The sequence below is a fragment of the Lutra lutra genome, chromosome 18 (genome assembly GCF_902655055.1).
Source record: "Lutra lutra chromosome 18, mLutLut1.2, whole genome shotgun sequence".
In the NCBI taxonomy this organism is placed as follows: Eukaryota; Metazoa; Chordata; class Mammalia; order Carnivora; family Mustelidae; genus Lutra; species Lutra lutra.
Window position 1 is genome coordinate 3,466,061 of NC_062295.1, and position 21,328 is coordinate 3,487,388.

General features: G+C 57.7%; 2 protein-coding genes across 2 annotated transcripts in view; both read right to left on the minus strand.

Moving 5' to 3' along the window:
* Positions 1-198: 198 nt before the first annotated feature.
* PAM16 (presequence translocase associated motor 16) lies at positions 199-7,528 on the minus strand. The gene is made up of 5 exons (XM_047713881.1): positions 7,392-7,528; positions 2,461-2,545; positions 1,285-1,421; positions 815-880; positions 199-358 (listed from the first exon to the last, which is right to left on the minus strand). The coding sequence occupies exons 1-5, from the start codon at positions 7,392-7,394 to the stop codon at positions 272-274; spliced, it is 378 nt and encodes a 125-aa protein (XP_047569837.1). The 5' UTR covers positions 7,395-7,528; the 3' UTR covers positions 199-271.
* Positions 7,529-9,271: 1,743 nt separating this feature from the next.
* CORO7 (coronin 7) overlaps positions 9,272-21,328 on the minus strand; it is a 56,747-nt gene continuing 44,690 nt past the window's right edge. Inside the window, exons 10-28 of the mRNA XM_047713870.1 lie at positions 17,133-17,187; positions 16,598-16,655; positions 16,375-16,520; positions 16,203-16,295; positions 15,946-16,092; positions 15,296-15,422; positions 14,832-15,007; positions 14,241-14,349; positions 14,050-14,136; positions 13,826-13,968; positions 13,647-13,751; positions 13,482-13,567; positions 12,568-12,709; positions 12,380-12,469; positions 11,722-11,838; positions 11,348-11,483; positions 10,846-10,937; positions 10,001-10,087; positions 9,272-9,886 (exon numbers count right to left, since the gene is read on the minus strand). Of these exons, the coding sequence (XP_047569826.1) occupies positions 9,881-9,886; positions 10,001-10,087; positions 10,846-10,937; positions 11,348-11,483; positions 11,722-11,838; positions 12,380-12,469; positions 12,568-12,709; positions 13,482-13,567; positions 13,647-13,751; positions 13,826-13,968; positions 14,050-14,136; positions 14,241-14,349; positions 14,832-15,007; positions 15,296-15,422; positions 15,946-16,092; positions 16,203-16,295; positions 16,375-16,520; positions 16,598-16,655; positions 17,133-17,187 (2,002 nt within the window). The 3' untranslated portion in view covers positions 9,272-9,880. The remainder of the gene's footprint in view (positions 9,887-10,000; positions 10,088-10,845; positions 10,938-11,347; positions 11,484-11,721; positions 11,839-12,379; positions 12,470-12,567; positions 12,710-13,481; positions 13,568-13,646; positions 13,752-13,825; positions 13,969-14,049; positions 14,137-14,240; positions 14,350-14,831; positions 15,008-15,295; positions 15,423-15,945; positions 16,093-16,202; positions 16,296-16,374; positions 16,521-16,597; positions 16,656-17,132; positions 17,188-21,328) is intronic.

Genomic DNA, 21,328 nt, shown 5'->3' on the forward strand with positions numbered 1-21,328 from the left:
CTGGAACATTCCACCCAGATTCCAGAGATGCTAGCGTGAAACCCTGCTCAGGGAGAGGCGGCCTGTGGCAGAGCCGGGGGTGCAGGGCTCTGTACCTCCTGGGAAGGGTGAGGGAGACCTAAGGACACTGATGCTGCAGGAGGGGCCTGGCACCAGGAGGGCAGGACTGGCTGGAATCTGGGTGTGTGCATTGAGAAATGCAGAAAGGACATTTATTACCAAACTATAAATTAAAGGAGGTGGGCAGGGTGCAGTGGGGCGAGCTGAGCGGTCACGTTTTGGGCATCTGTTCCTTCTCTCTTTTCTCCTGGGCCTGGATCCTGAGCTCCTCCTGCAGGCGCTCCCAGGCTCGGACCACCTGGGGAAGGAATTAGAACCAGGCAGGACAGTGAGTAGGATGGGCCTCTGCCCTTTCCAGGCCCTGCACAGTAGTAGGCATGTCTAAGCTAACAGCTTGGGAAACACAAGTGCTTCCTTTATCAGTGCCCAGCACTCCCAGGGGGGACAGGGCCCAGGCACGCCCTGCTGTCTATCAGCTAGTGGTCCTGTTACCTCAAAGCCATGGCTGCTGGGAGGGCCACTGTCTGGGTGACACAGGGCCCAGGCAATTCAGCCCAAGCGGCTAGGCCCCATGGAGCTGAGGCAGCTGGAGGGAATGGCAGTTTAGGGGGTACTCCCTGAGGCTGGGACACCAAGGAAGGGCCCGGCACAACTTCCTGCCTGCCAAGTTCTGAACTGCCTAGAAATGAGGGGCCCCAGTGAGAAGAGGCCTCCCCTTGCGTGCCCTCCTCTTCCAACATCGAAGAGCACTCACCTTGGACTGCAGGTAGAAGGAGCCACCCACGGACTTATCGTTCACCTTGAATAGGTGTTCGTAGTTCTGCAGAGGAGGGGAGACGGTGAGAGGGTGTGCGGTCTCTGGGTTACAGAGGCAGGGGAAGCTAGGAAATGACAAAGAAGGAAAGCCAGAGGGTTCAACCCTGATGCCCCATGTGTCCCCCTATGCAACCCCGGAAGCCACTGTCACTGCTAGGGGACAGAGAAGTGGGCAGGTGCCCACGGGGGGAAGGAGTTCTGTGCCACTGCCTGCTTCGGGCCTAAAAATGGGAGTGACAAGCAGCTCCCACCACTTGGGGTCCAAGCTGGCTGCAGCCACAGCCTCCACACCCGCCTCTTTCCGCCAGGCCACCTTCACTCCTCCTGATCCTGGTGGCCCGGCCCCTCAGCCCGCCATTCTGGTCTGCCCAGGTAAGACCCACCTCCGAGCCAGCCTGGTAGTCTCACCTTCTGGATCTCCTCAGGGTTCAGCTTGGAGACATTGAGAATCTGCTGGGCCTCCTGGAGGCTGAGGCCAGACAGGTTAGAGGCAGCTGCAGACTGGTGTCCAGCACGTCCTCGCGCATCTGCTGCCGCCCGGCTGGCTGTGTGGACACACTGGTGAGCGCTCAGTCCTCAGAGGCCCAAAGGTTCCCTTGGGCCTTCCATGTAGGCAGCCCAGCCTGCCAGTTGGCATGGGAGAAGACACGCGCAGGAACGGGGTACATCCCCTCTCCAGGAGTGGATATTTTGGGAGGGTTGGGTGGGGAGTCTATGAAGTGAAGACTGAGCCCACTGGGTGACAGGGACAGGTTCTGGTCCCCAACCCTGGTACCCGGTGCCAACCAAGACCATGAGATGGCCCTGTCCCTCCCCTCTCCCCTGACCCCTCATCCCAAGTGACAGCAAGTTGGGGAGCTTTAGGCTACAATGGGAAGCAGGATGAAGCTGTAAGTAGGAAGAGGTAGTAACAGCTCAGGTGAGACCTGGCCGCCCACCAGTTACCTAGACAGCAAAGCAAGTGGCCTAGGTGACCTTTTCCATTTCAGTGACCCTAGAATCAGAAGCCACCAAACTTTTTCTTAAAGGGTCAAAGAATAAACGTTTTAGGCTTTGCAGAGCAATTAGAGTCTGTGTTGCAATTACGTGACTTTGCCTTGTAAGCAACCAGAGGGTAGGGCTGTGTTCCAGTAAAACTGTTTACAAAAACAGGTGGCCAGGTGAGCCAGCTTGCCACCTCCTGCCTCCATGTTCACGTCAACCAAGTTTCCCTTTCTTTTTTTTTTTTTTAAAAGATTTTATTTATTTTTATTTATTTGACAGACGGAGATCACAAGTAGGCAGAGAGGCAGGCAGAGAGAGGGGAAGCAGGCTCCCCGCTGAGCAGAGAGACTGATGCGGGGCTCGATCCCAGGACCCTGAGATCACGACCCAAGCCGAAGGCAGAGGCTTTAACCCACTGAGCCACCCAGGCGCCCCCCAAGTTTCCCTTTCATGAGAATGTCCCAAAATCCAACGATGTCCCCCAACCCCGGGAAATGCCCCAGGCTGCTGAGGTCCCTGCATTCGCTGTGGGCCCGTGGTGAGTGGCCACAGATGGGAAAATGTGACCTGGGCAGGAGAGACCAGCACCCCGAGCCTTACCTGCAAACTCCTGCCGCAGTGCCCGTGCGAAGGCCCTGCCCGCCACCTGCACCCCCATCACAATGATCTGGGCCAGGTACTTGGCCTGTGGACAAAGCAGGTACCTGGTTAGCAGGCTGCATTCTAGAGATGGGACCCTGGAAAAGGCTTCCGAGTGACAAGGTCTCGGAGGTGATGAAGCACAGAGCAGCAGTCACAGGCGACTTGTTCCAAATACCCTGAAAAAGAGCCTCTGCTCTGGGTGGTTCAGGGGCTCACCGGACAGATGGCTGGGGGTGAACCCGAGGGAGTCCCCAGGGACAGACAGGAAGCCCCCCGCCCCCCACCAACAGCCTTCACACAGGAGGGGAGGAGCTGAGGTGATGGGGCTGCAGGGCCCAGAGGCTGTGTCCAGACCATTAACTTGCCCTGCACGTCCCTTCTGACTGGCAGCTCCCACCTCTGTTCAACCAGCCGGGAAACTCAGGGAGCCTGGAGCCACCTCAGTTCCCAAGACTAGTGACCACCCTTCCAATCAACACAACAAAAGTGAACAAGACTCTCCACCTTCAAGCAGCAAAAAGCCCACGGTGGGGCGGGGCGGGGTACTGAGGCAAAGATACGGAGGGCCAGCTGCTGAGGGAGAACAGGACTGGCCACCAGCTCCTCCACTGGTTCAAGCCCGTGCAGAGTCCGCTAAGCTCTGCTCAGCACCCGGCCTACAAGGATCCACGGAAGCCAGCCGTGCCCTCGGAGCTCCTGCACACTGACCCCCCAGTGGGGAAGCGTCTACACTGGCGCAGCACGGTTTTCTAACCCAGTACAGAAGAGTCTCATGAAGCACGCCCAGGAGGACAGAAAGGCCATGGAAGAAAGCCTCAAGATGAGATAGAAACTCAGGGAAAAGATATTTCTCCTGGGCTGGATTTTGAGGGCAGATGGAATCACAAAGGGAGTATCGGGGCTTTCTAGGCAGTGGGACCAGGGCGAGCCCAACAGGAGAAAGTGTAAAGGTTGTCCTGGGAGCAACCCAGAGCACAGGGGACGTGTAAGGTCGTTAGAGGTTAAGGCTAAAAAGATGGCTGAGACAGGAAACTGTACAGACTGACTGAGGACAGAAATTACGTACAAACAGCACATGTGGAAATGGCCCTGGGCCCTGTGTGTGCAATGGCACAAAGCAGGGTGCGCGGAGGACCCAGAGAGCACTCACTGCAGGTCGACACTGCTCACGGGCACCCTCCCGTGGTTTCCCTTTCTCTTTTTTGCACTCCTCTGTCGTCAGATGTTGTCACTCAACAGGTATCAACCGAGCCTGGGTGCCAGTCACCGTATTCTACTTACTGTGCTATTCAACCCCAAAATTCAAGACACCAAGGCACAGAGAGGTTTTATGATCAGCCCGAGGACATGGCTAGTCCTCAAGGGGAAGGTGGGTAGGAAACCCCAAACTGGCGCTGTTTGCCGTGGCATCTCCAGGCTGCCCACCCCACACAGGATCCTGCAGGGAGGGCAAGTGAGCACCTGACCAGGACCAAGAACCCAGCCCAAAGGCCAAAGAGGGGCTCGTCAGATTCCAGTGGAATCCAGACTCCCGAAGTGGCCTGGTTTGGCTTCCAATGAACCTGCCCTTATGGGCGGAGTGGGATGTTGGTTCTGGGACGCTAGCAGTAACTAATAAATGGAAGTGGGGTTGAATTTCACAACTAAGTAGAAATTTCCTAAGCCCTGTATTTCACACCAGAAAGCAAAGCTCAGTGAGGACTCTTTAGTGATCAAAGGGAGGGGGCAGGGCCGCAGCCAGCTGTGCTGTGGGTGGCAAGACAAACACGGGGCACACTGCAGGTTGGGAAGTTGCCTAACGTCTCCTTCCATGCCCAAAGCCCCTTCCGAGTGGGAGAGGAGGTTCCTGGATGGACTGCTGGTCCTGTCTGGGGCATAGAGAGGGTGACAGGCCCGTAGGTGACTTCAGAGGGCTCCCTCGGCCTGCACACCCTTCAGGCCTCAGACCATCTGTTCATCTGCTACCACACGCCCAAGGGCAGCCCCACAGCTCTGGCTGGTACTGCCCACTGACTTCTCCGCCCAGAGCAGTGGCTGCTGCTCAGTAGTGAACGTTGAGAAGGTACTACTGAGAAGGTAGAGGGGCAGCTCCCCAGCCACAACGGCAGGCTTCAGACCACTGCGGCCCAGTCACTCCAGTGCTGGAGCGCCACGGCTGCACAGTGGCTCGGGGGGGGTCTGCAGTTTCAGAGGCCATCCCAGCTGGCTAAGCGGGCTGCCTGGCTGGCCCGCTGAGGCTTCTCCAGGGGAGGAAGTATGGTGTGTGGTCACATAGGCGACCTCTGGGATCACCTGTGTGCAAATTCCAGCTGTACGCCCGACACAAACTCTCAGGTTCCCTCAACCTGTTTCCTCCCCTGTGAAATGTGCCCAACAATAGGGCTGTCAGGGATCCGATTAGGTAATGCTTGTAAAGTGTCTGGCACAGAACGTGATGATATAGTAGGTGCTCAATAAACGTTGCTTTTCATCTATTACACTTCTTTGTTTCACAAAACTTAACAAAGGTCAGACACTATGGAGTAACAGATTTTCCCAATGAGGCAACTCATTTGACATATCCGCTGATTCCTCAGGGGAGAAGGCTGCAAAAAACCAGGCTATGTGCCAAGGCAGTGAGAAGCAGTGTGGAAGAGGAGGGAGAAGGCTGCTTTGGAGCTATAACCTGGACTCCTGGCTTGTTTTCTAGTTAGCTGTGTGGCCCTGGGCAAATTACTCAACCACTTAGAACCTCAGTTTTCTCATCTGCAAATTGGGGAAAATAATACCTTCCTCACAGGAGGGCTGCAAGGTCCTCAGGAGGCAATCCACGTAAAACCAACCAGGCAGTCAGTAGCAGGTTCAAAGCAGCCCAACCTTAACCTTCGCTTCTGGACGAGACCCTGCTGGTCTAGAGATCATCCGCTCATTCAGTACCCAGCGCCAGCTGCGGATCAGCCATGCTCAGAGTTCTCTAGTAACGAGGAGTGAGGAAGACTGCCACTAGCTGAGGCCTCTCCTAGAAAGTCCCAAAACATCCCACAGTCCACTGACTGACACTTGGGCCTGAAGACCCTGGACAAGAACAACCAGCTGACACGGCATCCAACTCAGGACCAGAGCAGAAGAGCACAGGCAAGCACTGGGGGACATTTGGGAATGTGGCTTATCTCATGTTAAGTGCATCAAGAAAGGAACCTGGCTTTCAGAAAGACCCATGTGCAACGTTCCCTTCAAAGCCCGGTTCTAGGCTCTTGGGCCGGTGGGCAGAGACTGCCACCGAGCCTACCCTCCTTCTCAAGGATGCACTGAGGTAGGAGGGGGGCTTTGTTCACCCAGAGCCCCTGCAAACAGCCTCTGGCATCACAACTAGGCAAAACAGTCAGGACCATGGTATGCCTGGGGCCCCCACCTATGGCTGGCATGGCAGCCCGACTGGCATTGGTATGAATATGACAACCAGCTCACCATTGGCAAAAACTCTATGCCCCCAGACAGGGTTTCCAAATTCCTGTTCCTACCGCTCCCTCTGCTGGAGGGCTTCTGCCACACAACTCTCCACAGCCACTGCCTACAAATTCAGTCCACTTCTTAGGCGGGCATCCTCAGCTCTAACTACAAACAACTTCTCTGGTTTTCTCTCCCCTCACCTCTCTCTGCCCTGCAGCCATACCATCTACTTTTAAATCAGCTCTTACTACTTTTACCCAGATGTCTCCCAATTCACACACAAGTCACTCTTCTCAAATATTCAGCGATGTTAGTGTATTCACAAACTCTGTAAATACACTAAAAAGTACAGTATCACTAGTTCCAGAACATTTTTATCACCCCCCCAACACCATACCCATTAACCTTGAATGCCCTCCCTACTACTCTCATACTGTCAAAACCCAACATCCTTCAAGATGGTACCGCTCCCCACCCCAGTGAAACCATCTCAGAACACTATCTTATCCTATTACCACGCTGTCATATTTTACAGACTTGCCCAATTCTTCCTTTAGGATACAAACTCCTCGAGAGCAACATTTTATCTGGCCCTTGAGGGTGGCTCAGCGTGACACGCAGGAATGCATGACAGGGACCCGGTTCAAGGCTTCATTGTTGGTCGTCAAAAACATGGCAGTGACCTGGTCTGCACTCGTCTCTGACACCACTGGATGAAATGACCCTGGAGGAATCAAACTCCCTGGCATTCAGGGTCCTTCTCAGTGAAAAGGGGACAAGGACCATACGACTTTCATAAGCATTAATGAGAGAACCCACATAAGGCCTCAGCTCAGGGCCTGGCACCTGCAAGCTCTTAGGGTATCCTTACTACTGGTTAAGAAGTGGCTCCCCAAACCGACTGCTTCAATCACCTGGGGGGACTTCTAGAACCTCCGTGGACAGAACTAAGGACACTGCATTTTTAAAGGGTCCCCAGGTGACCTGTCGCAGCCAGTCCGGCCCAGGTCTCTGGACCGGTTCCGGGTGCCAATGGTACCGCACAAACGCTCAGCTTTCGGTGTCGCGGGGCCTGGTCAAGCCCCGGATGTGCTACTTCCTTGGCAAAGTCTCAGAGCCCGTTTCGTCAGCTTTCAAAGAGGGACAGTAAAAGGGCGATACCACCAACTGGCTGCGAGCCTGCGCAGGGACTCCCGGGCCAGGTCCCCGCGCGGGGGCTGTGCGCACATGGCGACCGCCTCCGCTGGGCATTTTCAGGCCGGCCAGGCCCGCCCTGTTTTCTGTGGCCCCGGGGCCGCCAGAGCCCGCCGCAGTCCTCCCGGTGCGACGCCCCCGGACCTAATTCCCCCCGGGCACGCAGGCGGCGCGCCGCGCCCGCAGCCCGGCCGGAGCTCGCCGCCCCGACCCCAGCCCCTAAACGGCCTCCCTTCCCGCCCAGCAGGGCCCTACCCGAGGCTCACCATGGTGGCCGCTCCGCCTCGGAGTCGCGGGCTCCGGCTTCCTAGCCCCAAGGCTCCAACTCAAGGGCGGCCGGCGGGTCAGAGGTCAAGGGAGAGAGCGCATGCGTGACGCCGTACTAGGCATGCGCACTGCTCCGCCCAGGGGGCGGGGCGTGTGTAGGATGTAACCAGTGGGCGGAGTCCGAGGCGGAGTCGGCCTCGGACTCCGGCTTAGAAGACGACCGGGGGCGGGCGATGGGCGGTCCCAGGACCCACGGTGGCCCTCCTGTTTATCCGGCCGCGCTAGATGCGACAGAATGAATACATCTGTCAAATGCGGTGCAATTTCTTCCCTTGTTTTGGCAAAATATTTCGTCCTAAAGGATATGCAATTAAACATAAAACACCCCACGAACATGAGTAGGGTGCCGAAGTCTCACAAATATATAAGAAAACAGAAAACTTCAAAATGGTTTTCCTTCTAGGTTCCTTCTGTCTGGAAAGGACATCTCTCTCAAGTTCTTGCTCAAATGTCACCTCCTCAATGAGGCCCACCCCGCCCCCCGCCAACGCTGCAACTCGCCCTGCATTGTGTTTTAGTAACGGCTTTGAGATAAAGTTCACTATTTTAGAGCGCACAATTCAGTTCTTAGTGTACTCACAGAGTTGTGCAACCATCACCACTAGAACACCAGAACATTTTCATTAAACTCGCCCCGCAAAAACTGCCCGCCCTTGCCTCCCCCAGCTCCAGGTGACCACTAAGCTTTGTCCTGTCCTTTGGATTTCTGTTCCTTTTTCTTTTCTTTTTTTTTTTTTTAAAGATTTTACTTGACAGAGAGCCAGAGATCATAAGGGGGTGTGAGGGGGAATGGCAGAGGGAGAAGGGGAAGTGGGCTCCCTGCTGGGCAGGGAGCCTGATGCAGGACTCCACCCCAGGACCCCAGGATCATGACCTGAGTGGAAGGCCGATGCTTACCTGACTGAGCCACCCAGGTGCTCCTGGACAGGTCTGTTCTGAACAGCTCATGGGAGCGGAATCATACTGTATGTGACTTTTTGTGTCTGGCTCTCAGTCCCCTCTATTTTTTCCCCCCAAACTTCTTACTTATCACCTTCTTCCGTATTATTATAATTCATTTATGTTCACTGTTTATAACCTGTTCCTTCCCACTAGAATGTAGATTCCTTTTCTCTTTTCTCCACTCCTGGAAAGGTGGCTGGCAAAGGGAAGGTACTCAACACCTAACCTTAATGAAGGTTAAGTCAGGCTGCCTTGGACAATGTGTTGGACCACTGCCCTTTCCTCCAAATCTCCAAATTCTTTCCTCAGTGCGGTGACCGCCCTTTCTTTTGTCTGAAATGTTCTTCTTGTGGCTCTGTGGCCTTTGGGTTTCAATTCTTGGCTTAAAGGTTGCCTCTCAGACTCTGAATACCCTGCTCTCCCTACATTTTGGCTGCTCCCTTTCCACATTTGTCCCCCCCTCCTTATTTTTTTTCTTAATTAAGTAATCTCTATGCCTAACATGGCACATGTTTTAACTCACTACTCTGAGATCAAGAGTTGCATGCTCTACCAACTGAACCAGCCAGGTGGCTCTGTTTTGTCTTCTTTACGGCTTTCTTCATGATCTGCTTACTTGCACACAGTCTGGCTTCCCAGCACAGGAACACTGGAACAAGTACCTCGAGAGGCCTCGTCTCTCTTGTTCATTACTGTGTCTACCATCCACAGCACTGCCTACATGCTGGATGAATGAACGAACTCGTAGCCACGGAAAAGAACTCAGGAGCAAAGTGAAGCCTGGGACAAGGGGGAACCCAGAGCCAAATTCCCTCACCCATCCTTCTGTTCCCTTCCCCTTCTATCAGCCAAAAGACCACAGCAGCTCAAGAGGTCACCAGCTTCAAAAAGTTTAATTGCTGAAAACATCCAGGGTATACTCAGGCCAGTCCCTGAGGGGTTTACAGCCCCCTGAATTGGGCCCTCAGCTCTGTAATGCCCCTTTCTCCTGGTTTCAGACTTGAGGAGGAGGGCAACTGGTCCCTGGCCCCTGAGACTGGAGCTGCTCCAAATGGCCTGGCAGGGGGCCAGCCCCCAAGACTCCTGATGAGAAGTGGGGCAGCAGGTGAGAGAGGACAGCGTGTAACAACTGAAGGTGCTGGGCGAAGCCAGCCCAGGCTGGGACCAGCCCAGGGGCATGCTACTGACCCCCACTCCCCCCGCCTACGCCCACACCCCTGGCTCCCCATGCTAGCAGGCAGCTGAGGAGAAGCAGCCAGTCCCACAGAAAGCAGAGGCGCAGACAATCCACGGGGGCTGCAGTGGGGCCCAGAGGCCGGAGAAGTCCCCAAGGCTCAAAGGAAGCCAGGGCTTTGGGATAAAGTGTGCCAGGGCCAAAAGGCCTCTCCCAGTTGGAGGGTGATATGTGAGGCGTGCAGGGGGCACCACGCCAGGTGGTTCTAGGAGGTGGCAGCGGCCGGTGAGGCTAGAGGTAGTGGTGGACAGGCTAGTCCTGGGGAGATAAACCAAGGGGGTGGGGGGTGAGAGGTCTGGGGAAGGGTGGGGGGAGTCGGCTGCAAGGTGACGGAGGGAGGGAGGTGATGCCAAGGCCCTCTTCTCTACTCACCCACTCGTCCTCGTCCACACCTTCAAAGGAGTCCTGGGGGAGCGGATCCTCCCGGTTCCCTAGCTTGGCCACCATGGCATTCAGCAGCTAGGAGACCGGACAGGAAAAGAGTTGGGAAGGCAACAGGACAGGACTTCCAAGCCCAGAACACAGGACCTCACAGTTTGAACCCCATCAAGATTGTAAAAAGAGCCATTTTCGGGGCGCCTGGGTGGCTCAGTGGGTTAAGCCGCTGCCTTCGGCTCAGGTCATGATCTCAGGGTCCTGGGATCGAGTCCCGCATCGGGCTCTCTGCTCAGCAGGGAGCCTGCTTCCCTCTCTCTCTCTCTCTGCCTGCCTCTCCATCTACTTGTGATCTCTCTCTGTCAAATAAATAAATAAAATCTTTAAAAAAAAAAAAAAAAAAGAGCCATTTTCATCAGAGCCATTTCATCTGACAAAGTGGATGTTTTCACAGAAAAAGAAACCTCATCCGGAATCAGGGAGCCAGAGGCAGATGGACACACAGCACTGGAGTCCCAGGGCAGCTGTCTCCGCACACTGCCTCAGACGCTCAAATGTGTGCCAGGGTCCCAAACACACCTGGGTCTCAAAGTCTTGGCTCTGTTTGGGTTGGGCCAGGCTGGATAGGGACCTCTTTCTGCCCTTCCCTGGCTTCCTGAGTCCCTTGCCCCATGGGTCAGGTGCAGAGCTCTGGAAGTTCTCCCCATCAAGCTGCCCAACCGAGTGAGGGATGACACTAGCTCCTGCCCCAGCTTGGGCTGGACTAGAGAACAGGAAGCCAGTGACCAGGTGTAGCCAGGACCCTGTGCGTGCCACACTGGCCAACTGTATCCTGTGCCTACCTCTTCCTTCTTTTGCTGGTCCGACTTCTCTTCCAGGTAGAGCGCTGAGGGTGGGACCCGTCGGGCAGGGGCTTCACGGGGGACCTGGCTCACTGGGGTGGGGGAGGGACAGGCATCGGACATCAGAGAATCCCCCCGGTGAGGACTGCTTGCCCAGCCCTTGAATCTTGGGGCAGAGACGCCAGAGGGGGCAACAACAGCTACTCCACTCTCTGTTCACAAGGCCCCTTGGGGGCACCCGGCAGTGTGCGTGTGTGCCTGTTTGCACGTGCGTGTGTTCCTGTCAGGGTTGGAAATGTGGTGGAAACACAGACCCTGTGCTCTGTCCTCAAAGGGCTCAGAGTCTGAGCCTGGAAATGCAAGCACCCCATCCTTGGGAATGCCAGGGGGTCCTGTGTCCCATCAGGGACAGGGGGACCTTGGACTTGGCCATTTGCCCCTTTCCCCAATCCCTACCCACTCCCCTGCTTCCCGCTCACCACCCCCCAGCTCCTCATCCTACCTGGGGTCATGCCAGGGGGCTGCAGACTGAGAAGCCGGAGCTGCCCATCGGCACCGCCCAGCCAGGCGCTGGCACTGAGCACCGGCTCCCAGCTCACGGCTGTGTCTGGGAAGACATCATCCTGGAAGAACTCTTTCTGTAGGGAAGAAGGAAGTGGCTACCCGCAAGCACCAACCAGAGGCCCAGGGCATACCAGCATCCCTTGGGAAGGTGTTAAGGTAAGACCCAGGACCCCGGGCTGGGCTTTCTGCCAGTTTCAGAATCTCAGCAGAGTAAGCGGTACAGGTGCCCCAAAGAGTAGTGAACTGGGACTGTTTGGTGACAGGGGGTTGGGAAGGGGGACTAGGTGTTGGGTGCCAGGCCCCTAACCGCACCCTGACTCGGGGTAGCCGGAAGGCGACAGGCTCCAGGGAGGTCTGGCGAAGCCGCAGGCATCGGGCAAACTCTACTTCCCGCACGTCACACTCTGTCTTGGGCAGGAGGATGAAGCCCTGGGAGAACAGGGGAGTCTGAGCTGCCACCGGGGCCCTCCTGGAGCGCCGGCACCACAGCCTGTCCCCGAACCACAGGGTGCTGGCAGCGCTCAACTGCGAGCTCTCTGGAGGAAAGACACCCCGACGGGTAGCCCTGATGGCGACTTCACGCTACCGACAGAACGTGTTCAGTGCAGAGCTGGGGGGACGGGTGTGGTAGCTCCGGAGAGTGTCTCCACTGACAGCTCCCACAGATGTACTAAGTAAGCCTGGAAGCACAAAATCAGCTGTACGATCAGCTAAAATGAGTAAGAAATGATACACTGGATGTTTACTGCGCTGGTTTTTAATGTAATTTATTTGTAGGTTCATATAACTTAAGATTTTATGGATTAATTTTTAATAGCGGTAGAGTTTAACAGCCAGCTCCAGAGAGCTGCCAGCCCGCCCTGGCCCAGTGACCTGCTGACCTCACAGGCCCCTGCGCTTCCCCATCTGGCCAGGAGAGGGCGAGGGAGCCCAGTGTCCTCCAGGGAAAGGACTAGGGAGCGCCCCTCACCTTGTGGGGGTCCGGCGAGGTGAAGCTATTGCACTCCAGGAAGAAAGGAGCCTCCGGGAGCAGCTCATACAGGAACACGCGGGTGTCGCCCTAGGTCGCGGGGTGGTGAGAGGGAGGCGGCCAGCTCAAGCTGCCTTCCTCCCCACTGCTCACCTGCCCACCACCCCCACCTGCATACCCCAGCCCACCTTGCCGGTGAGTAGCAACAGGCTGGTATCTGGGTCATAGCTGGGAAGCAGAGTAGAGGGAGCCATGTCCAACCCCAGGACCGCCAAAGGACCACCGGCCAGGGCCTCGGTGGGGTACAGAAGTAGCTGGCGCTCACTTCGGCTGCAAGGGAGATCCGGGGAACAGAAGCAGGTCCTTAGAACTGCAGAGGCCTGGATCAGGGCAAGGACTCTGACAAGCACCCTGGTCAGGCTGGGGACCCAGAGGGCTTTGGAGCCTGAAGGGGCTCTGTCCATTCTCTTTCCTGATCCAGTTCTCAGAACTACCAGCCCAGAGTCATGCCACAGCCTCATCCTTGACCGCTACTCACTCTGTTGCCCCTGACCCTTCTCGGCACAGTCCTAACACTGCACTGTTTCCTGGCCACTATGACCTGTAGTCTGGACTTATCTCCCCACACTCAGCTTCTCATCCTCTGCTCCGGCCTGACTGGTCAGCTTCCTGGCTTTTCCATCCAGACTTGAATGCCCTCTCCCCTGGGTTTCTGGGTACTAGCTCTTTCGTGGCTCAGTTCAGATGACATCTCCCTTAGGAAGCCCTCCCTGGTTCCTCCTCCCAAGTGCCAAATACCCATCCCTCGGACCTCTCTAGCAGGCTTGGTTTCTTCATGCTCTTTACCTGGTCCCCACCAGGCAAGGGCTCCAGGCAGCAGCACGGGGTTCTTACCTTCTGGGTTCCCAGTTGACTCATTCTTCCCACCTCCCTCTTTCCCATGCATCCACCAATCTACCCACCAACCCACTGATACATCCAGCCATCTTTCCATCCATCCCATCAGTGAATAGCAGGGACAGTTTTTGATGCCTAATACACGTATGGGCATCTGGGGAAGGAGGACACAATTAACTGGGGATGGTGGTTCCCGAGTCCTTACCTGTCAAAACCAGACACCAGCAGACAGTGACCATCACACACCCAGACCACGCGGGCTCCACGGGCTCCCTCGGGCCCTGGGCCTTCCTGTTGGGATACAGCACGTGAAGCCCAACAGCCATCCCTTGGGCAGGTCTGGAGGCTGCCCCCAGTGTACCCTGCTCACCTGCAGGGGTTCAGGGCCACCCCGGGGCTCATAGACCCGCAAGTACCCGTCCTTGCAGACAGTGGCCAGATGTCGTCCGTCGGGACTCCAAGCCAGGCTAAAGATCTGGAGGCAGGTGCAGACAGATGTGAGAGGCAGCTCTGCGCATGTGGCTGGGTCCCTGCCCATGCATGTCCTACCTGGTCCCGGTGGCCCTGCAGCTTCAGCCGCTCGGCTCCCGCCTGAAGGTCCCAGATCCGAATGGTAAGGTCATAGGAAGAGGAGGCCAGCACGTCGGCGGCCAGGGGGTGGAAGCGCAGAGAGTAGATCTTCTCTGTGTGGCCTTGGGGAGAGGCATGGGGGATTGTTGAGCCCCTCAGGAGTCGCCGCCCGTCTCCCAGCCCCGACCCGGGGCCCAGCTGACCTGTGAGCACGGCCTCAGGTGTCGTGAGCACCTCCTGCAGGCCCTCTGGGGGCACCCGCCACAGTCGGATCCTGGCGTCCTCCCCACCTGCAGGATGCAGGCTCGTCACTGCTGTGCCCAACACCTCTGGGTTGTGTGCCCTCATTCAGAACCCCGAACCCTCCCTCAAACCTAGTGCCCAGCCTCCTTACCCACAGCGAGGCGGTAGGGGTCAAAGGGGTCCCAAGCCAGATCTGTCACAGCTGCCCCATTCTGCAGCGTGGGCAGTGCTGTGTCGGGCAGGCGGCCAGGCTTCTGCAGCTGTGGGAGGCAGCGCCCTGGCCCGTCAGTAACAGGTGGGGAGCTCAGTCCCCAGGGGCTGCACGGCAAGCTGCGTGCCTGCGTCCCCACCCTCTGCAGCCAATGCCCCACTGCTGGGTGCCCCAAGCTCTCTGCCTCAGCCATCTTCAGCTGAGCCCCAGTGCCAACTATGAGGTCCCAGAAAGTGAGGGGGGCAGTGTGGAGCGGAGGTAAGAGCTCGGGCTTGGGGCCCAGGCAGCCTGGGTTCGAATCCCAGCTTACACGGCCGTGTGACCCGACAGGGCACCAAACCTCTCTGTGCCTCACTGCTCTCTTCCACCTGTAAAATGGGGAGAAGAGTGGTATCCCTGCAGGACGGCGGAGGGGATTTAAGGGGATGCAGTGTGAGTGCCCGGCACTGAGACTGGAGCTGGTGTGGGTACCCCATGCCCTTAGCTTCCTGCAGGGCCCTGGGGCACACGGTGGTGGGCGGGGTCCCTCACCTCCAGCACAGCCACTTGCCCACCACTGCTGAGCAAGGGCACGGCCACGCGTAGACGGTTGGCACAGAATCCGTCACTCTCGCCGGGCGTGGTGAGGTTGAGCCCCTTGAGGTTGGTGATGTGGCTGTCTCGGTGCAGGACGGTGCCCTGAGCATGGCGGAACTTGGAACTGGGGCCTGGCAGGCAGCAGGGACAGAGCCACATGAGGACGCCCTGCCTGTCTGCTTGCCCTGAGTCCCGGCTGCCTGCTCCCCTCACTGCGGGGCGCATGCCCCATGCCCCAGCCTCTGCCAACACAACCTGCCCAGAACTACGCCTGGAAACGGGACTTGCAAGCCCAGGACTCCAGGGAACATCCAGGCTGCCCTCTTCCTTGAGACTCACCTCATCCCACAGGGACAGGTGACCCCACCAGGAGGGGAGGTGAACATACACAGGTTTAGTTCCTGCCCAGACACACGTACCCAGAAGGCTCTGCAGGGACCTCTGGCTGGGGCTGGTGCCGATGCCACTGGAACTAGAGAGCGAGGGCCCCAGGCTGGAGGGCGTGCAGGGTGAAGTCAGCGAGCTAAGAGGGGAGGAGAAGCCCTCCTGGGGGAGAAGCACCCTGGGTCAGCCAGCAGGCCTCCAGTGTGTTGGCCAAAGCGGGATGGCGCTGGGGTCATCAGTCTGCGCCCCTCCTCCCGGCCGGTGGGACACTGTGTGGGCAGGAAGCCCCACTGTGGAGTGTTGGGTGGAGACACAAACACCCACACTGACCAGGGCTGGAGGTGACACAGGGCGAGCTAAGCTACAGACTGTGCGGACAGAGGGTGGTAGCTGCCAGCTCCTAGCTTTGTAGGAGGACAGGCCAGTTGGGTTAAGATCTGCCAGGATTTCAAGAGAAGCCAGAAATCTGGATTTTCTGTGAAAGTCTTGCTTTTCATGTGTTTGCTCAATTTAGAGAACAGTGCGAAGTTCTTTATTTATGCTTCACGTGTTTCTCTCTCTTGCGCTTAACAGCTAAAAAAGGCTCAAAGACCATCAGGCGGCCCAACGTGCTTGCCAGCTTTGACTGAGGGGACCCACGGTGGCGGCAGGATGGGGAGGACAGGAGGACAGCCCAGGTACTCACGCTGGGGTCCGCATCACCCCCAGGGGTGTCTGCAGGCATGGCCACAGCAGGCGGGGCTGCATCGGGGGCAGGCTCCGAAGGGGGCACCAGGCAGGAGGTGAAGCTGGGGTAGGGCCGGTGAGCTGGGTGGAGGCTCACCTTCTGCACCTGTGGGAAGAGGCTGGCGTTTGAGATGGGGGAATGGGACAGGTGTTTGAAGCTGGGTGAACAGACAGCTGGACAGGACAGTGCAGTGGCCAGCCAGGCCGTGGCCCTACCTGCTGTTTGCTCCCAGCCCACCAGGCATGGGGGTCAGAGGCGGGCACGCAGCCTGCGGTGTCTGGGAACAGGTCCTCATGGAACTCCACAGCCTAGTAGTAGACAGGTACGTGGCCGGGGAGGTCCAGGCTGCCCAGGCCCTCCTGGCCCCTCACCCAGGGTAGCCCTCACCTTGCGAGGCACGTGGTAGCTGACAGGCACGACGGCCGTGTCGCTCAACTGCAAGACGCGGAGCACCTCGCAGCCCATGACGGCCAGCGCCCGCCGGGGCACGAGAGCCGCCCCCCGCAGCACGTTCTCCAGGAGGCACTGGGTCACTGTGGGGGACACCACGGGAAGACAGTCAGGGAGGGTGGGAGAGAGGAGGGGGAGGACGGAGGAGAACAGGGCTTACCTGAGCTCAGTGCTGGCTGCTGGGGGGCTACCTCATAGCAGTACAACTGACTCTCGCCCTGAAACAAGCCCAGCCTGAGTGCGGCCACTCGCGGTCAGGCCGCCTGCGCCAGGCCTCCTCCGCGGGCACCAGCTCCATACCCTGACCCAGCTCCCGCCCCCTAGCCCCGCCCACACCAGCCCCGCCCCCTTCCGCTCCCAAGCCCACAGCAGCGCCCCGCCCTCAGTTGGCTTCACCGTGCACACAGTAAGAACAGGGCACAGTCCGGATTTACAAAGTGCCTTGCCACGGGCTAACCCTGCTTGAGTGTTGGTCTTGTCCACAAAGCTGACATTTTTGGGCGTTACAGTCATCCCGATCTGAATGCCACTCAGCCTGACAGGGGTGCAGCCTGGGTCACACAGCTTAGGCTTCTTTCTGTCCCCAGTCTCCCAGGTGGCGGGCTAGGTCAAAGGCTGGGAAGGACCTGGCACGTGAGGGCACTACCCTTGGTGGGGGGCGCTGACAAGTACGGGCACTCCAGCGTCTTGCTCACCTTTCCTGCCAGGATCAGGAGCCCGGAGTCTGGGTCCAGCAGAGGCAGCAGAGACCTGAGGGAGAGAGGGCTAGTGGGCAGGATGTGGCCAGCCTCTGTCCCTGAGGGGCAGATGGAGAACGGTCAGCATCGTGACTCCAGATGGGGGCTCAGGCCGAGCACCACGCTGGTGGGGAGGGATGTGGCCCCTCTAGCTGTGTCCAGCCTGTCCCCTGGGACCCTCCAATTTCTCCCTGTGCTACCAACACACCGACGCTGAGCACATCCCCATGTCCCAGCGTTTCTTGCCCTGGGTTCCCCATCTGCCCACCTGCTTCACTCCAGGACTCATACGGACCCTGGGCATAGGGAAGCTGGGCCCCCCTTCTACACCTCAGTCCTGAGCTCCATCCCAGGCTCACCAGCTCCAAAAAGAGCCCACATGCACTCTGTCCCTGGGCTCCCATTGTGGCCAGCCCATGCATCAGGCCAGAGTTACCAAGGAAGACGAGTGGGCCTGCTGGAACCAGGGACTCCCTCCATCCCTGCCCAGTACAGTCGGCCTGGGTGCACCAGGTCTGCACTAAGGTTTGGGGACGCCCTCCTCAGTTACCCCAGGCTTCTGAGGACATCTTAGAGGCTCAGAAGCCTCCTCAGCATGACTTTAAAACTAAGCCAGGGGCTGGGACAAGGGCCTCCTTCGCCCTTCCCTCCCCATTCTCCGTCCCGACTCTGGATGGGGGGCAGTGGCTGGGAACATAGAAGGCAGGCTGGAAGCCCCCAGCACCCCTGCCACTCTATACCAGTCACCTCTGGACTGATGGCCTGTCACTGTCCAGGAGAATTCTGACAGGTGCCTTCATTTGTTAGTTTCTTCTCCCGGTCTCGATTTCACGTCCCTAGGAACCCAAGGGCCTGGACTCTCACCCCAGTGCTGACACTGCCGCTCAGAGACCCTTCCTCATTGTCGTCCCAGTGGTCAGAGGTCGCCCAGCTGCGGCAGCTGCATCTATCCCTCACCCAGACAACAGCGGGCCCAGCCCCCACTTCCCTGCCTGTCCATTCCCTCCTGGCCAGCTGCCCAAAGCCTGCCTGCTGCCCACCTCCCCTCCCTACCCTACTGGGAGCCACAGAGTGGGCTGGGGAGCTGGGTGGGGCCCTGGGTGTCTCCACAGCTTCTGGGAGTCCTCTGGGCCCGTCACCCGTGAGTAACAAGGCTCTAATTACCTTGGGTCGGCAGTGTAAGCTGGGCTCAGAACTGCCCTTCTTGACCTGGTCTGACTAGTGCCTTCTGTGAGGGAGCAGATGAGCAGGGGAACAAGGTTGGCGAATGACCCGAGGTGCACCCCACAAGGATGCTGGCTCCACTGGGGCTGGAAGCAGGTCCCTTCAGCGGGATCTTCATTCACTCACTCCTTCACTGCCAACCATTCATTCCTTTGCTGAGCAGATCTGTGCCCAGCCCTTGGCTCGACCCGTAGCTGGGACTAGAACTGAGTGCAATGGACCCCACCTCTGTCCTCAGGCTGCTCACGGCTGGGCCTGAGAGCCAGACATAGTCACCCAAACATGTGAAGGAAAAGCTCCCTGGGGACGCATGGCGGGGGTGGGGGGGGCAGGGGGACCTGACTTTGGCGGGCTGCAGGGAAGGGGCATGTTCCCTACGCCCCAAGGGCTGAGGAGGAATCAGCCAAGTGTGGAGAGTACTCTCCAGGCAGGAAGAGCAGTCTGTGCAAAGGCTCTGAGGTGCGGCAGTCAGGTACATGGTCTGCTGGGGAACAGAGTGAAGGATGACGTGGCTGGTGGCCTGGGCAGTGACGGGGAGGGGCTGAGCTTCCAGTGGGGGTGGGCAGAGGCCAGACAGAATGGGGCCTACATAAGAAGGGGAATTCTGCCTCCCTCAATCAGACAAGCAATAAGAAACTGATGTGATGTCTTTAGTGAAGGGGGACAGGATCAGACGTGTGCGGAGCGGAGATCGCCGTGTGGAGATGGACAGGAGGGTGTGGAGAGGAGAGGTGAAGGGCTCAGGGTAGTGTCTGGGAGCGAGTGGAGGGACTCCTGAGGCCCCACTGTCACCTTGACAAGAACTGGGGAACGGACCTGTGGGTGGCATTGACAGCTCATCCCGGCTCTAATCCAACTTCCTCAAGACGCGCCACCTGGCCTCCCTGCACTCCCTCCCCATCAGCCCCAACTGGCCAGCCCACTGACTCAGGCGCTGGGGGGCGCGGGGGCAGGAAGTCATGGAGGGCAGGGCTGGCTCCTCCAACAGGTCAGGCCAGTCTTCCTCGCTTCGGGGCAGAGCCATCCACGGCACAGGCCAGGAAATGGGGTCATGGCACCCAGCCCCCAGGGCTGACCAATAGCTGGCACGGGTCTGACCCCAGGCTTGTAAAGAGAGCCAAGCCAGGTCTGGGTCTGAAATACAGAACATGATTCCTGGCAGAGGACCAGAGGTGGTAAGAGGTGGCACGGGCACCTCTCCCACTGCTATGCTATGGGGCAGGGCTGGCATCTGGGCCCGCCACTGGAAGGACTCTGACTCAGGTCCAGGTGTCTGCTCCAGAACCAAAGTCACAGAAGGTCTGGAGCCCAGACTGGGCCCCTACGTCACAGAAGATGCAGGACAACAGAGGTACCAGGTCACAGGAGGGAGGAGTTAGCACCTGATAATCCCACCAGCTTTCCCAATATTCCTGCATTTAGCACAGGAGGTACTGCAGGTCAGGAAAAGCAGCTTTAAGAGTTCTCTGGTTCTTCTTCCCAGCCCATCTCTCCCCTTCAGACCCACCAACCTAGACATCCTGCCATTGCCTCTCATCCAAAGCAGTCCAGGTCCCTTGGATCTGTCCTGGCTACCCAGACTGGGCAGTTGGGAACCCCCTGCCAGACCAAGCCTTGTCCCACACTCTTAGCTGCCTTAGAATCAGGTTCTAAGGGGGCGTAGTACCTTGATCCCATATGAGAAGAGAATGGAAAAACTGGGGGAGGGGTCCCCTGGAAGCTACCCTTACACCTCTGGGGGGAGTGGGAGTATAGCATGTGTGAGTCCAGGTTCAGGATTGGGGTGCGGGAGAGACCCTTTAGGTGGGTGGGATCTCCCTATTAGCAAGAACTGGGCACAGAAGCGAGAAGTTTTGGGGCCTGTCAAGAAGTCCTGTTCCTTGGGGCGCCTGGGTGGCTCAGTGGGTTAAAGCCTCTGCCTTCGGCTCAGGTCATGATCCCAGGGTCCTGGGATCGAGCCCCGCATCAGGCTCTCTGCTCAGCAGGGAGCCTGCTTCCTCCTCTTTCTCTCTCTCTCTCTCTCTCTGCCTGCCTCTCTGCCTACTTGTGATCTCTGTCCGTCAAATAAATATATAAAATCTTTAAAGATTTATTTATTTATTTATTTATTTGACAGAGAGATCACAAGCAGGCAGAGAGGCAGGCAGAGAGAGAGAGAGGAGGAAGCAGGCTTCCCACTGAGCAGAGAGCCCGATGCGGGGCTCGATCCCAGGACTCTGAGATCATGACCTGAGCCGAAGGCAGCGGCTTAACCCACTGAGCCACCCAGGCGCCCCTATAAAATCTTTAAAAAAAAAAAAAAAAAAAAGTCCTGTTCCTTGGGGAAAGTCAGGCTAGAGGCCCTCAGAACACCCCCCTTCGGTGTTGGGGGAAGGTGTGGACCCTCCTGAGAGCTTTAGGGGACACAAGGCCATCTGACCAAAGCCATACAGTACTGACCGCAAACCCAAATGTCTCAGAAATGTGAGTGAGTGAAGCAGCCTGGTGGGAGACACTTGGGAGTGGTGGGGACTGGGACAGCCAGTGAGCCTGGGTCTCCATCAGAGGGGGCAGCTACTACTCAGCCCTTGCCCGGAGTTCCTATTCAAGACAAGCTGGGAAGTCCCATTTTAATGTGAAACCACTAGATTTTTCAATGTTGGCAATGGCTTCAAAGTTTTAAAAAGTCCCAGACAGGCCAAATGAAACGCAGCCGAGAACCAGCACTGGCCCAGGAGCAGAGGTTCACACGCCATGACCCACATGTACATCTACACCGAGAAAAGTGTGTAGTGCAGGCCGGGTTGGAGGGGATGGCGGGTATCCCAAGGCTCTCTGAAGTTGGGAGCTGAGCTGGTCCCCCAAAGCTCACAAATGTGGATCAGGAGGGCAGAGCATTTTCCTGGAATATTCCAAGGCAGGGGATTTTTCTGGACTAGTCTAGCCCTTGA